The 16,515-nt window shown below is 40.9% G+C and overlaps 1 protein-coding gene across 1 annotated transcript in view; it reads left to right on the top strand.

The window, feature by feature from the left end:
• Positions 1 to 6,284: 6,284 nt before the first annotated feature.
• GNAL (G protein subunit alpha L) overlaps positions 6,285 to 16,515 on the top strand; it is a 179,865-nt gene continuing 169,634 nt past the window's right edge. Inside the window, exon 1 of the mRNA XM_066561501.1 lies at positions 6,285 to 6,765. Coding sequence (XP_066417598.1) covers positions 6,300 to 6,765 — 466 coding nt within the window. The 5' untranslated portion in view covers positions 6,285 to 6,299. The remainder of the gene's footprint in view (positions 6,766 to 16,515) is intronic.

The raw sequence follows: 16,515 nt of genomic DNA, 5'->3' as shown, positions 1-16,515 counted from the left end.
AGGTTCTAGAAGTCCCTTTTGCTTGCTAAGACTTTTTTTACAGATCTGCTGGCTGTTCACATCAAGAGCTGAGAGTCTCCAAAACAAACAGCTTAGTCTGGAGAAGTTGTTTGTGTGAAGTTGAAGACTGCATCATGATGAATATTTATATGGAAATGAATTGAGGTTGCACAGATAAAGCATGCTTCCCTGACTTAAAAGAAATTCGGTATGCGATTGATACATACATTATTCACATGCAAAATAGGAACAGAATCTTTTAATAGCAGTGTTCCCAAAGTCATATCCTTTCTCTCTACCTAGATCAGGTCTGTAGCAAGTAGGACTGTTCCTTGCTGTAAAAGCAAGCTGTGGTGGCTTTTTGCTCTGTATTTCAGATTGTGCAAGTCACATTTTAAAAGTGTCACAATTTAGTCAGATTCGATCAGATTTTATCAAAGCAAAAACCCCTGTTCAGAGTGCAAAAAAATATTACAAATCCCTGGTTCAACACCATGGGTCAGCAGTTTTTAAAGAAATCTTTACAAAGATATTTTAAAGAGATCATTAGGAGACTTGTAAATTTATTGTTCAAATTCCTTTAGAAGTAGCAACAAACTAAATGCTGCAGAGACAGCAGTAGTTATGCCTGCACAACAGTGCACTATGTTATCTGGTAGCACTGCTAGGTATACATAGACTTCAATTTTATTTGTTTTCCTATCACTCTTTCCTTCCCTGCTTTATGCAGTACCACAGAAAATTAGCTGATCCCACAGTTTGCATTATAAATCTCTTTCTAAATGTTTTCTTACTTCATTTCCTCAGAACCTAGTTTTCCAGCAAGCTGACCTACTTTATCTTATTTTTGGTACTTGCAGTAAATTCCCTTAAGCTTGTCTACTCTGACATTGCTTAAAATGTCTTCTATATCCTGGTAATCACTTCTCTTAAAGCAAAAAGATCCACCATGACTGATACAAGAGCTATAATCTGTTGGTCCTTCTGAAATCCAGTAAGATGCTTTTACATTGCAACAGTATTTTTCTCGTTAAACTCTTTGTGAAAATGGCTGAGGTATTTTGGAAGGTAAACCAAACAAAAATATTCATCCTGAGACAGATTTCAGCATGTGCTGCAATTTAGCTGAAATCTCATTTTTGCACAGTTTTAAGCAAGGAAAAAATAATGTCTAATAATGGGAGATACAAGGCAACTTTACTACTGGTGTCACTAATGGCCTGACTTTTAATAAACTTATATCTGTTTTTTCAGCAGGACATTTTATGGAGGATGCTTTAAGAGCTGCTAAATTGTTTACAGTATTTACATGGAAGGAGCTTTCCAAAAAAAGTGGTAGATGGTTTTACTGCTATCATGCTCAGATATGACAAGGTGCAAAAAATACCATGGTGATGAGTGAGAGATGATTTGATAAAATTAGGTTTGAATCACTGTTGCTCTACAACTATTACAGTTGTAGCTGAATTCCCACTATAAGGCTTGTTTTTTTCCCCCTTTAAAAATCTTCAAGCAACCAGTAAAAGTGGCATGTAAAATCTGCGGGGAAGGTTAAAGTTCTGTGAAAACAGAGTGAGGGGTAGAGAGTGAGTTTGTATCTGTGTGTCTGTGTGTCTTGTGTCTAGGATGGATGGGTTATAAATCCTGCAATGTCCTGTAAAGAAGACCAAGGGAAAATACACAGTTTTCTGTCTTTTCAGTAGTCTTCTGTCTTTGGACAAATTGAGGCTGGGAGGAGATCAGGACACTCATCTAATCTCTGGACATTTCACGTAGAGATTTGTTATTGTAGCTGTGCTTACCAGCAAGTTTTCTATCAGCAGCAAAGGTTTCAGCTTTTAGAGAGAAAAGCATACATCAAGGAGGATTATTTTCCTCTTCCTGTATACCTGCAATGATACAGGGCAGCACAGGCACACTAGTGTTTATTGTAAACTGTAAGAACAAGGATAATAGTACTTATCCCACAAGAAGCAAGTAGATTTTTGACAAGTGTCTATCAAAGAAGATAAGAGATGTTCATTATCTGATGGCATCTGGGTAAATCCTAGACCCTTTATCCATGAGGGATATTAATCTCAACAGGAGTTTTGCAAATATCTAGTGGTTGTCATGGCACATGACTTTCTACTTTCTTTTTTTCCTTCTAGCATATTGCTTTCCTCTTTAATAAACCTAAAAATCTTGCAGCATTTTTCAGTAATCATCACTGAGGCTCTGAAAACTCTCAAGGAAAATATGTCAAACCCGTTTAGAAATAATATCCCACTGCAGGTTCTGAATTTATAGTTTCTGAATTCATAGCAATATTCTAAGATACAGAAAAACAATATGGCAAAGTTGTAGTCAGAATATGGACAAACTCATTCACCACTACAGTGATTTATCAGAGGAAAAAGAACATAAGCAAATGTCCAGCCCCAGAACAGCTTCTCCTTGCCTTTAAGATCCTTGCCTGATCAAAATTCTTACAGATTTGTTTAGCTGGAGTCCCTTCAATTACTACATAGTTATATTTTCAAGGCAACTGCATTTACTATATTTGTTTCGGTTTGATGACAAACACGCATTTCTTGGTTAAAACTTGTTACATTGTATAAATCCCAAAAAGTTATATTGTGATGATAAATATTGTTAAATCAAAATTATTATAAAACTAGGAAAAGAACACAAATTATTTTCATATGAGTTTTCAAGAAACGCATATCTTGCACTTCTTTTTAATAAATAGTAAAGACACATCTTCTTAGGAGTAATATTTATAGATTTTCTTACTTGACTTGTATTACTCCTTGGAGTAAATAAAGCCATCTCATGGTCATACCCAGCTCCTGCATATGACTGGATACCATCTCTTATTAGTTATTTCTTCGGTAGAACTATACACTGAAAGCAAAAACAAAGAAGAAACAGTTTAAAGTGGTTGACTAGAAGTTCATATCCAAAGGTATTTATTTATTAACCATGCCCACAATTAAAAAAAAATGTGGATGGACTGGAGAAGGTCCCAAGAAAGGCCAAAAAGATAATCCAAAGGCTGCAGAACCTACCCTGTGAGCAGATTGAGAGAAGGAGAAGGCTCAGGAGTGACCTTCTCTTCTCCTTGGAAAATAGAATGCTCAAGTGAAAACCTCATCGCAGTATTCCTGTATTTAAAGGGTGGTCACAAAGACAAAAGAGAAATTTGTAGCCACAAGAAGCTATGGGGTGAAGACAAGAGGCCATGAGTGCAAGTTGCACCAGGAAATGTTTTATTTCAATGCAAGAAATAATTTTTTACAGTGGGAGCAACCATTCACTAGAACAACCTTGCCAGGGGCATGGTAGAGTCTCCATTGCTGGAGATTTTTCAAGATGCAGTTAGACAGAGTATTAGGTGATCCCATCTAGGCTGCCTTTCCCATGAAAGGTCAGACCAGATGAAATTCTGAGGATCCCTTCACCAGAGAACAGTCCTGGGCTGTTTTATGATCCTATGATTCTAATTTCAGTTAACACAATGAAACTTGTGGCTAATTAGTGCTACTGAAAAACTGAGCCTGTCATTAAGTCCTGGTTTGGATGACTAACCTTTGAAAATTCCATGAAAGAGGAACTCTTCAAAGAGTTCAGATCAGAAAACTGCACCGTACTGACTTTTTCACTTTAAATTCTTGAAAATCTCAGTCCATGGTAATCCGGAAGTAGTGATGATCACTATTCCTCTGGGGAAGAGAGAAGACAGGCTGCTTATTGTTCTTTATTAGAAGTTCTAAGAAAATAATTATGGAAGACTCTCAGGACACAGTTTGCTCTTGTAGGTCACTGAAGGATCTTTCAGTGAACATACTTTATGTGCCACTTCATAAGGTAGAGCATTTATTTCAGTGTTTTCCAGAGTGGTCAGTTCTTTTAAGGATCCTAACTCTACATAGTTGTTAATACACAGGCTGCTATTTCAAAATTACTTACAAAGCATGGGATTTTACAGTGCCTTTTTTTTTCTGCCAGGTCTCCTCTAATTTCAAATATGTCATTCATCTTCCCTGTTACTCACTGAGCACACACTGTACATGCCCAGAAGCACTTTAAGAGAAATTTTACCTGATCTGAACTCATTTGGCCAGGTTATAGCATTTCTTCTGCTATTTGGAAAGCAGTTCATGGTTCTGCAAATGCTGTTGTATGCATTGAGCTCTAAGGATCACCTTCACAAAACTAAGTCCATCAACATTTGGACCCCAAATATTAAATCTCTAACTTTCACCATTACTTTCGCTTTTGCTTGTTATTGGGTTTTTCTCAGGTTTTATTTTATCATTGGATGAGTAGCAAATTCTCCAATGTGATCCAATTACACCGGAAAGCATACAGCTACTAATCTCAGGATCCCAGCTAGCCAGTCCATTTAGATTCCTCTTATCCAAATTCCTGTTTGTTTTCAGCCAAAAGCTGAAATCTTTCACTCCCAACCGAAGAAATATTGTATCCTTATGGTCCGTATTTGAGCTGAGGCAGAGAAGCTCTGCAAAAGTGGTGAAACATCCTCTGCTGTGATGTAACTGCTTACATGTTTCGCAAGAAGATTGCAACCAGCACACTGTAGGGTCAGGTATTAAAACATACAATAGAAGCAAAAGCTGTGGAGTGGTTTCTTGGAGCCACAGCATCAGCCAAAGCTCAATTGGTGAGCCTTTTGAAGGGTATAAGAGAACAACATCTAGAGTGTGCTGGATCCTCCTAATATTTTCAGTAGCAAAATTTCCTTTGTGTGGTGAAATTACAGACACTTGATACTTTCAGTTAAAAGGAATCTATTTATTTTATGCCTGTGTAGGGATTTTTTTCCGGTGGATGTTAACACACAACTCACTGCTTTGTAAATACATATTTTATAAGATATTTGTCAAATCATTTGACACAAATAAATCTGTCACAAAACCAATTCTGTTTCCCATATCCAGGAACTAAAAACTGAATCCAATTTGCTCTAATTCATTAATTGTAAAGAAGTCTGGGAACTTTATCTCCCTCTGTTTCTACACACCACATTATATAAACAGTGGCATCTATTAACAGAGTACTGGTCACTGCAAAAAAATAGGAGACAAAAATCAATGACCTAATACAACAGGTCATTGCAGAATCCAAAGAGATGCAGCATGAATAAAGATGTTTTTGAACACAGTCAAGGTTACTGAAGTTAAGAGCCTCTACATTATGCTAAGGTACATGTCAGTCATAATAGTGAACACATGACATGATTGATCTTTGCTTTAAGATTCAGAGACCCACTTTCATCCACTAGCCACGTGTTCCTGAAAACACGCTGAGATTTCGAAGAACACGGAGATGCATGAAGCGGAAGGAGAGCCTATTTGAGACACATTCCAAGTAACTTGAATTTTTCCAGGTCTTCTCTTGAGAAGGGCTGCCACCGCCTTGGAACTGGGTTTCTAGCACCAGCCTTTCCTCCACAGCCCACAGCAGCACGCTGCTGGAGTACTACTGCTGCCAACACTGACTGAGACAGCGAGCAAACCCCAACATTGCCTATTATTTTCTCCTACCGTCGCACCCAAAGCCTTCCTCCCACGGCATCCTTAGTCAGCGCGTGGGCGCGGAGCCGCATGTGTGCGCACAGGGCTCAGAACCGCGTTGTAGCTGTGAGGAGGATGCCAGGCTGCCGGGGGCTGCCTCGGCCTCTCCGGGGCCGCTGTCACCGTGCGGGGTGCCCCTCAGTGAGAGGCCTCCGCCTCGGCCTCTCCCCCTGGGATGCCGGGGGAGACGGTGTCTGTCAGGGGCATAGCCCTGCAGGGGTAGGGCTGCGTGCAGCTCTCGGGGCTCGCACAGGCGGCACGGCGGCCCTTCCAGGCAGGGAGGAAACAAGGAGTGCGGGAGGAAGCAAGGAGGGCGGGTGGCTTGGGGGGCGAGGGTCTCCGGGCAGGGCGCGGAGCGGGAGTTCCGGAGACCCCGGCCCCGTCGGGCGAGCCGGGCGGGGGGCGGGGGGCTGCGCTCCGTGTGCGCCTGTGTGCCGGCGCGGCGCCCCCGCCCTTCCCCCGGCGGCGCTGCGCGGTGGGCTGGCGCTGGGGTATTTACGGTAACGTGGACCCGGCGGTGGCAGCTCGGTCGGTGTCAGGTGATCGGCGCCGAGGAGCCGCCGCCACAGCCCGGGAGGAAGATGCAAGATGGCCCAGCGGGGCCGTGAGGGGCTCCGCGGCGCCCCTTCCCCGCCCGCCGCCGCCGCCTGCCCGGCCGGCGGGAAGCGCTGAGGCCAGCGCCGCCGCGCCACAGCCCGTCCCCGGCGGGGGCACCGAGCCATGGGGCTCTGCTACAGCCTGCGCCCGCGGCTCTTCGGCGACGCCGGCGGCGGCGGCTCCATCTCCAGCGCCGGCGCCGCCTCGGAGCCCGAAGCGCCGGCGGAGCCTCACGCCGCCCCGCAGCCGCAGCCTCTCGGCGTCCCGCTCCGGCCCGGCGGTAAGCCCGGCGGGGAGACGGACGGGCCGCCGCTGCTGCTGCTGCAGAACGGCGGCGGCGGCAATGGGGCGGCCCCCGAGCGGCAGCCGGCGCTGCCCAAGGCCGGCGGCCCCGGCCTTGGCGGCGGGGGGAAGGCGGCGCGGCAGCAGGCGCTGCACCAGCCGCCGGCGCTCCAGCGGACCTGGGAGAAGCTGCGCCTGGAGGAGCGGGAGGCGGAGAAGGAGGCGAGGAAAGTCAGTAAGAGCATCGACCGGGCGCTCAAGGAGCAGAAGCGGGAGTACAAGCAGACGCACCGCCTGCTGCTGCTCGGTACGTATGTGTGTGTGTATGTCTGTCTGTCTGTGCGGGGGTGTGCCGGGGCGGGCAGGTGCCCCGCGGGACTCCCCGGCAGCGCCCCCTCCCCGGCTTCCCCTGTTTTCCTTGGGCACCCTCCATCCCTCCTTTGTCTCCCCGTGCCCCCCCCCCCCCCCCCGGCCCTGCCCTGCCCTCGGGCCCCCCGGCCGTGTCCGTGCCCGGGCTCTCCCCCAGACAGGTTTACACCTTCTTTTCCCTTCCTCCTCCCCGCGGTCTCTCCTCCCAGCTTCTGGCCTTGGCAGTGGTTTTGCAATGGAGATCGGCGCTCGTCGGGCGAGGGCGAGCGGCTCCACCCAGGCGGGCGGGCGGGCGGGAGCGATGCGGATGGGGGAGCAGCGGGGTCTTCCCGGCTGGAGGAGCCGTGCCCGGGCCGGGGCTGCCCCATTGCCCGCGGCGGGAACTTCGCTCGCCGCCCTCGCCACTCGGAAACGTTAATAGAAAAAAATTAAAATAATAACAATTTTTTTAAAGCACGGTAGAAAAGGAGGAAAAATGGCAATGCGTGCATGAGGTGTGTGTAGCCTGTGGATAGTCCTCCTGTGCCGCGTGTAAGCAGGGATGGTTTAATGAGCAGCGGCTTGAGGCTCCTAAATGAGAGGAGTGGTGATGAGCAATAGGCTCCTTATTTAAAGAAGCAGTGAGCGGAGTAAGGGGAAATAAGAGGGTGTAGATATGTACATTCCTCAGACATCGCCTCTACTACAAGATGTGTTCTTCAGCTGCAGGCTCTCAGATTTTTTAGGGACGATTTGCCAGCTTTTGTCCCCTATTCTCTGAGGTGCTACGTGCGGTCTGCTGTTGCCACTGCTCTTTCTAAGCATTAGTTAATAGTCCTCTCCGGAGGATTTGTACCAGCTGATACATTTACAGTATGAAAACCACAGGGGTATCTAATACAAGCATCTCATTTCCTGCAGGAAACAGAACAGTCATACTGCAGGGCTTTTTTTTTCATGGTCTGAGCAGAGGGCTTATTTGGCCTCTTAGCTGTAGTCATAAATATCTGTTTTCTGTTAGCATGAAAATACTGATTTGCTTTTGCATTAGCTTCTTTGCCTGTTCTCGTAAAGTTGCGTGGCACAGAGTTTTGGTGCTTATCTGAGTGCATTCCAGATTTGAGGTAGTCTTTACATCCTTCTTTATAAAACTCTGTTTCTGTTTTACTGGATTCCTTCATTCCTGTTGGTGGGTAAGGGGAGGAGAAAATATGAAATACAGCAGTGGACAAAAGATATACCAGAACTGTAGTGTTCACTTTCCAAAATCAAAGAATGGGCTTTATTATTACCCATAAAGTACCAGCTTGTAGGATAATAGTGGAGCTGGTAGAAAGAAAGGAGGAAGAAGATGTAATTCATACTCCATGGAATTATTATTATTATTAGTAGTAGTAGTAGTAGTAGTGGTGGTAAAATGTCTCTTCTGATTCTTGAACTGTTGCAGTAATTAACTCTTTGATACACCTTTTTTAATGGTATATTAATTTTTTTTTTTTTCCTGAAGCATCTGTACATGTGTTTTGGCTAGTATGGCTGCAAGAAGGCAGAGACCCCGTCTTTTGGCCTTCCTCTGGAGAGCATTGTCATTGAACAAAAGAATTCTAACAAGTAGATACTGTGTGTAGTCTATAACATAGGTGGTTGTCATAGTAAACCGGAGCAGTAAACACCTGTTCAGAAACAATGACATTTGAAAAATAAATCATCTCTGACCTTTGGCTCCCTAAAAGAAATTCAACACTCCTAAGACTCCCTGTGTTGATTTTTTTTTTTTTTTTAATCCTTGTTAAAATCAAAAAAGATTTTCTTGATCTCTGTATTGCTGGGAGGAAATGTTGGATTATTGTCTCAGGCCTTGCAGATCAGGGCCTGACTTAAATGTTTCATTTGGACATAGGGAGAGCTGCAGATGCTTTGTATTGTTTTTGAAAGTAGTGGAAATGCTGCTTTAGATAAGAGGAAATTATTTAGAATTGGGAAGGGTTTATTTGTCAGAGAAGGAGTAAAGCAAAATTGCATTGCACAAGGTAGTAGGTTTCAGTCTTGCACAGGGGAAAAGACTTTAAATATACACAAAGGTCTTTTAGAATAAAGAATATTACCAGCCTGATATTTTATAGCATTTCAAGTTGTAAATAACTGGATCCCTCCCCCTAAGGTCTTCCTGGCAGAGTGAACCTGAAAAGTGTACCTTTGCTAGAGAGAGGAGGAATATTTTTGTACATCAACATGGAGGAAATGCACAGCAGAGGCGAAATGGTGAATGCAGTGACAGCAGAGCACCATCACAGAGCAAACAAAGTTGAGCAACAGCGTTGGCGTGGGCTTTGTGTTTCTTTTTTTAAACACAAGTTTGTAAATAATAGCCTTATTTTGGCTTGTCCTTGTATATGTCATATATTTACTGGGGCAAGTTTAGAGGATATTATTGAAATTTGAGAGAAAAATACAGTGTATATTTTAAGGAGCTACTATTAGATATCAAAAGGGTATGCAAATAAATGCACTAATGTAAGAATACTAAGAATCCTTAGAATCCAAATAAGTAGTATATTAGTAAGAGAAGCTTATAAATGTTTGAAAACGACCTTTCCTTAAAAGCACACTTACTCTTTTATTATGTCAAATGAAAACAATCAGCTTTGTGATGAGCTGTGCATATCAGTTACCAAGATATTATGAAGTCTCAAAGGCTTTTCATATGTATGTTGGTAAATACCTCTCAAAGAGCCTGTTCTTGCCTGCTACAGCTTACCCCAACTAATGTCTCGTGGTGCATGTGATGTTTTGACACTCTCCCCTAACCTACATTCGGGAGCACTTAATGTGTTTTGTCATAACCAGTGATTGTGAAAGGGAGGGTGTGCAGTAAGTGCTCAGGATCAGCTCTCAGTCTGTGCTTCCCCCATAAATAGGTGTGTAAGTATCAGGTGGCTGTAGCTGAGATGCTGAGGCTTTACTGGTGTACTGGAGTAACAGCAGACATGGTTTGGGTCTATTTGTTTGTCTTCTTCTGAAAGAAGAGCTGACATAAAATAGAAACTGGCTTTCCATCACAGCTGGCTGTTTCTTGCTTAACATCCACTTTAAAAAATACAGTAAATTGATTGATTATTGAATTGATTATTGGGTTATGTATTATTTGTAGGGGGGTTTATTTCCTTTTCATTTTGTAAGTGAAGTGTTCATCTGTGCAGAATTCTTAGGGTGCTTTTACTAACCCTGAGATGAGGTGGTGTTTTTTCTAAGCATACGTATCTATTGAGCATATTTGCAGGGCTTGGTCAGAGTTTTGTAGCTTTGGTTTCTGTCTTGTTTTCTGTTTGGTCTTTTTTTCCGTAGAATTGCAGCCATCTCTTCTGCAAGACTGTTTTAGCTGCTGATTTCCTAGAAACTGTAGAAACATTACAAATCACTTTATAGAAGCAATTTGCATTCTCATTTGCAGTCTCATATTTTAAACTATTTTGTGAGTAAGTGAGGTGAAGGGGAATTGGCTCTAAACAGACTGTTAGTGATTGTGGTATAATTAAGGCTCATGTAATGTTGAAATAAGCTGTATAAACTTGATTTTTTTTTTCCCAGATAGCTGTTGTCTTCTAACCTCTGACTCCTATTTTTCCCATTTACCCTCACTCCTGGTTGCTATCTTAACTTTGGATGACTTTCTCAAGCAGAACACATTCTTTTACACTTCCCTGCTAAACTGAAACTGAAAGTGGTCTGAGTAAAAGCTTTTCTGTTCAGCAGAAACTGAAAGTAATGATATAGGGGTGAAGGGAGGGGGAAAAGAAATATTAATTTCTTCACTTAAAAGGTACTGGAACTACTTATGTGATATTTAAGTACTGACTTGATAGAGAAATTTAGATATGTTGGGTGATGTTCATGTACAAAAGTATAGAAAATATACCAAAAAACGTAGTTCCTCTGAATTGAGGAAATCTAACACAAAGATGCCTTGTCAAGCTTGAGAAACTCCTGCACAGGAGAGCCCAGAAAGCTCAGAAGTGTGTAACAAGAGTAATGGGTTTTTTTCTTTTCTTAACTATGCACCAAATGACTGTTGTCAGAAATGAACTTTTTGTGCAAAGAGAGTTTCTGGTCTGACAGCGGTTTTTAGACTGAAATTGCAGTCTCGTATATGGTTCTGCATCAGAACATACATCATACATCATCATACATCCTCAAGCCAATTTTAAATCTTAAACCTAATGAATTTTATTTTGAAAATAATTTTAACTTTTGTGTGGTGTCAACTCCTGCTTTTTGATAAATACCTGAATATAGTTGAGCTTGATGCAGTGATACTTTCCTCATGTCTGCATAAGGTTGAATGCTTGAGGTGTTTTTCTGTTACCACCAGAGAGGACTCCTTCCCTGGTCTGTAAGGGAGCTTGGCATATTTAGGATCCTTACAGCCAGCTATTTCTAATATGGAGATAATGCACAGATAATTGGTAGGAAAAGAGATCTTCAGGACTTTGAAATCCTGGGCTGTGAATACTGATCAATGTAATAATGCAAATGCGTTTTATAATCTCTAATACTTTGTGTAATTTGCAATGTCTTTGCAAAAGCTCTTCTGCTTCTGTTGTAACTTCACAGGAAGTGGGATATTCACTCCTTGCACAGGAGGAAACCAGTAGGCAGGAGTCATCAGGACATTTGGGATCAGTGCTTGACTTCGGGGGAGTTTTAAGTGTACTGAAAACAATCCCTGACTTACAATCCTTAGCTTTTCTTTCTCTGTAAAATAAAAGCTAATTAGATTTAGCCCATATTTATGTGTTTTAACTTATTTCCATTCTTTGATTGATTTTGCTTATCTTGAATCACTTGATATTTAAGAAAAAACAACTAATTCATTTTTCCCACTGTTAAGTGTAGTAATACTGAGGGGCTTTAAGTGCTATGGAAGGATGGGTTCTGCAGCTCTTAACTAGAACTTTTGGTCATTAGGCAAGTTTTGTGTATCAGTGTGTATTCCATGAATCTTCTTGGAATGCAGTGTCTTAGCTAAGCAAACTTTGCAGGTATGTTATGTCATGTTAAGGTCCCATTATCACTGCAACTTTTGACTGCTGAAAATTCGAGGAGTAGGTAAAACTCCTAGATTTTAATCTTAGTTTTCCCTTCTCCCCCCAAACAGTTTAGAAGAAGTATATTGCTACTATGTTCATCCCTTTCCGCTGCCCAACCCACACACCCAATTGCTTTTTCTTTCGATTTTGACACAGTGTGACTACAAATTTGGGGAAACACATAATGGTGGGCGTTTTTCCTACAGTCATGGCTTCCCTCAACTTTTTCAAGTCAGGTACCATTTGAGCTGGTAAAGTTGAATTAAATTTTTTTAAAAGTTTTTTTTGTTTGTTTGTTTGTTCTTTGGGTTTTGCTTTTTATAAACAGCAGTCTGTCCAAGCTGTGGCAGAAACCTGGCCTGCCTTCTGCTTACCAAGTGTAACTTTTTTGGTAGTTATGTTCTAGAAATGTTCTAGAAACATTTTGCCTTTGCTGAGTGATGTGGAAATGATTCTTCTCTGTGAATGCTTGAATAGCAGTAGAGAAACAAAATGGTGTAAATAAGATAACAGAGGTATTGCTTATTTTCACGTAAAAGGGATAGAATCTTATGACTCTTATGCAGGATCTGGAGGAAATGCAGCCTTGTATCTGGCCTGTGCACATCATATTTATGCTTTTTCCAAGAGTGGATGAGCATGTTAAATACACTGACTAGTATATTTCATATTATCCCTGCAGCAGTGTTTGAATGCATGTTTGAAACTCCTGTGTCTTGCGATTTCTCTGCACATGAATATTAAATAAAAGTTTAATAACTTAAAGCCTTGTGGAATAAGCTCTATGAGGAAAGAAATGTGTGCTGTTGTGTTGACCAGAATAGGTAAAAACTCCTTGAGAAAGGATTTATTATTTTCTTTTTCTGTGTTCTTGTGCAGAAGATGAAAAAATCTGAGAAAAAAAGCTGCCAATTAATGTCTGTAACATAAGACATAACATCAATCACCTGTAGTGGAACATCTTAGCTGATAAGGTCTCTTTGCTGATAAGGTAAAACTTGAATTGCATCCTCAGAATCTGGTATTTTGTTTCTTTGGTTTTAAACTTAAGTTTGAATATTTATAAATTCCACTTATGTTTAAGGTAGTGTTAGGTTTCAAGAATAATAAATTTGTCCTTTTGAAAATACCATTACTGTACTAAGTCAGGTCCAGGTAGAATTATAAATTCTATGCTGTTATCTTTATTTTAGAAAATTTACATCCTGTGGGAGCAACATGAATTTTGCAGCTTGAAGCTGTTTAAAAGTAGAAGGTGGTTTTTTTTTTTCCCAAGTATTTAAAATAAAAATTTTAAAAAATGGAAAAGTTTTGCACTTTTTCTATGATGCACAATACACTTTTAACAGGTTCTTTTAAGATGGCTTCATTCCTTTAAAGGACAAAAAGAAAGTTCTTCTCAGCAGTCAATTCAAGCATATTATCTAGTTGATCTTCAGAAAATGAGACTATTCCTTCTGTGATTTGGGTTAGTGCATGCAATGGAGAGAAGTAGCAGGCTGAAAAACATCTGTAATAAAAACGCAACAATAAATTGAGTCCTCATTCTCTGTGGGTATACTTTCCTTACCCCCAGCCTCTTTTCATAATTTGAAAGTCTATACTTTTTGATACATGTAAAATAACCTGTGTTTAATTTGTATCTGTAAATTAAAATGGATAAGGAAAAGTTGTATTTTTCCATCATGAAGAATGAAGGCTATGTTAACCTGCCAAAAGTGTGAACATAGGTCCTTAGTATTGTGTGCAAGTGTAATTTATATTAAGCAACTTAATCTTTTATTGAAAACTGTTGTGAGTGTTGTTGAGACATTGCCAACTCTGCTATGCTGCAACTCAGTGAACTACGGGGAGTTAATTCTGTATCTTGGAGTAAATGCAGAATGCACTTCACGGTGTTAGGCAGTGCCTTCTCCAGAATAATCTTGATTTTCACATGTGGAGGACAAAACTAGAGCAAAAGCAAGTTGGTTTTTTTCCTTAAGTGAAAGAACTCTTTCCAGGTTCATGTTTGAATTGATTTTTTGTGTTGATTGTAGAATCATTTTCTATTCCAAATGATATTTTTTCAGATAGAGGTGCACTCATTTGTCTGTGTGTGCATGTGGCCACTCAAGTTCTTGTAAACCTGAGGTGATTGCTCTGGAGTCCAGGTGGGATAAACCAACCATCAAGAATATGTGGTTGGATTATGTCCTGGCATATCTCATAGCCTTCAGTCTTCATAGGCATAGGGCAAGTGTAATGGATTCTGTAACAAGATTGCTTTTTTTCATCCTTTGACTCACTGGACGTCTGAATTACAAAACAGACTTATGGTGTTATCTTCTGCCTGTTCTGAGCTTCCTGTGTTTGTCTAATTCACTGTCTAGCAGAGATAGGAACATGATATTAAGCACTTCTAACGTGTCAGCCATTGTAAAGATGTATATAATTTTTTATGTTCTTTTTTAAACTATGAACCTAAAATGCAGAAGAATATGATAATTTGTATAAAGGACATACACAGAATTAAGCACTTCATAATCTGAAAAGATATGATTAAAGAGTTTGGGGGAGGTTTTGGGGTTTTTTTATTTTTCTAAGGTTTTGGTAGGGTTTGGTTTGTGTGCCTTTTTTTTTTTTAATCTAATTTTTAGATAGGCAAAAGGACTGTCTAAGTGGCAAGATGCTGTGGAAGGTATTTACATCTCATAATGTGTCTGCTTTAATTTAATTTAGTCATTTCATCACCTAATACTAAAAACTGAATAAATAAATTTTAAATAATAATAAATAATAACTGAAATAATAATTTAAATAATAACTGAATAAATAAATAAATTTTAAAATTCCTTGACGTGTGGGCGACATTCTTCTGCTTCAGCTGTGCTTAAGAGCCTCATAGTACATTGTCAGTCTGGTACTGTTACTTGTGGTGCTGTGCAACCTGGTCATGTATAAACAACCAGGAAAATGGCATGAAGGACAGGCTACAACTTAAGAGGACTTTCAGATCCTTTTATTCATTGGGTCTACTAACTTGTGAGCATGGCTGAAGACAGAAGAGTAGCTGTTCACTGGTTTTGCTTTTATCTCTTGAAAATATTTCCATGAATAAAAACAGATGGGAACTACAGGACAATAATTCTGGTTTTGTTTGAGTAGTTGATCTTCCTTTGATTTAACATTTTGAAAGATGAACAGAAATCTCAAATTCTTTAGAGTATTTTCTCACACTTGAGATGGGGTGAGTGGAACAAAAATACCCAACCAACCAACCAAGAAACCACCCATGTGTCATGTAAATTCTGATAGCTTTGTTTTGTTTAACAGAGCTTTACTTCAAATTCATATTAATCTGGACTGTCCCTGCAGGTGAAATAGCACTGAGAGGGGAACATAAGCTTCTGACACTTCGAGAAAGACTGGATAACCAGCTGTATTTAAGTAACTGTCATGCATCATTCCTTTTGGAAATACATTTTTCTTCTTAATTTTGGGAATATCTTTACTTTTTCTTTGATTCTTCAGTGTTGTAAATTATTTATTTTTTTTAATGGAAGACTGATAAACACTAGAGTTGAGTTTGATATTGTGCTTCCTGACATCTTGCTTCTAGATCAGAAGTCATATCAGTCCCTCTTCCTTGAAGTTCCTCGTGCACTCTGAGTGCATAAATCTGTTGTTCCAAATTCCATTGCTGCTCCCTCAGGTTTTCTTATTCTGCTCAGTGTGACATCTGAGTTCTTGAGCTTGTTTGTTCAGTAGTGTCTTTCCAACTTGGTTACGATTGAAACAGTACAGTTGGTGTCTTGTTCATTTTAGATTTGTTTTTTTTTTTAAATGGGGAAACTACAATTATATTTTAGAGGGCTACATATTCACTCTGAGGGCCTTCTACTTCTTAACTCTGTGTACAGAGGTGAAAATGTTTGGTCAGCAGAGATGGGGGGAAAAGAACAAAAAACTGCAGTTGTGTCTGGCTTGTGATATGCAGAACTCTCCTCTGTCAGGCAATCCTGGCTTCAGGTATTATGTCAGCTATGTCTTTGAACTACCAGAGGTAGGAAAAAAAAAAACATTTCACAGAAAAGCTGAAGTGGAGAGAGTAGTTTTTTGATACTTGAAGTTGCTCATAATTTAATGCAGAAAGGATCACCTGAAGAGCACTCGACTCCCTATCAACTGCCATTTGGCAGTAGTCCTTGTCTAATTAAAGCAGATTCACAGAGATGTGATCTATCTGCCAGAGACTGAATTAATGCTTTCTAATATGTCAGGAAAAGTTAAAGCAGTGCAGTGAAAGGTCAAACAGCCTTTCAGATATGCTGGAGAGGTATTTGGAGGGTGGGTAGGGAAGTTGGGCCTATTTTTTCACGCTGCTTCATGCTAAGTACCACTGCTTGTTCTCCTGGTCCAGCTGTTTCAGGAAAAACAGATAGGAGCTCTGATGCTCTGAAAGAGAGTGAGCAGTTGTTCCACACTTGGTCTGATTCCCTGCACAATGCTGAAGAGCAGGTACATGTTAATACCTTGTTCTGCTCTAGGGGGAGGCCATTCATCTTAATACCACAGTTTCTCTGGGTTTCTGTGCATTGGTTGTGTGAGCAATGTCACAGTCTGCCAGGGTTCTGCAGCAC

The sequence above is a fragment of the Molothrus aeneus genome, chromosome 1, assembly GCF_037042795.1.
Source record: "Molothrus aeneus isolate 106 chromosome 1, BPBGC_Maene_1.0, whole genome shotgun sequence".
In the NCBI taxonomy this organism is placed as follows: domain Eukaryota; kingdom Metazoa; phylum Chordata; class Aves; order Passeriformes; family Icteridae; genus Molothrus; species Molothrus aeneus.
The sequence above is the reverse complement of the archived record's forward strand: the minus strand, read 5'-3'. Positions and strand labels throughout refer to the sequence as shown.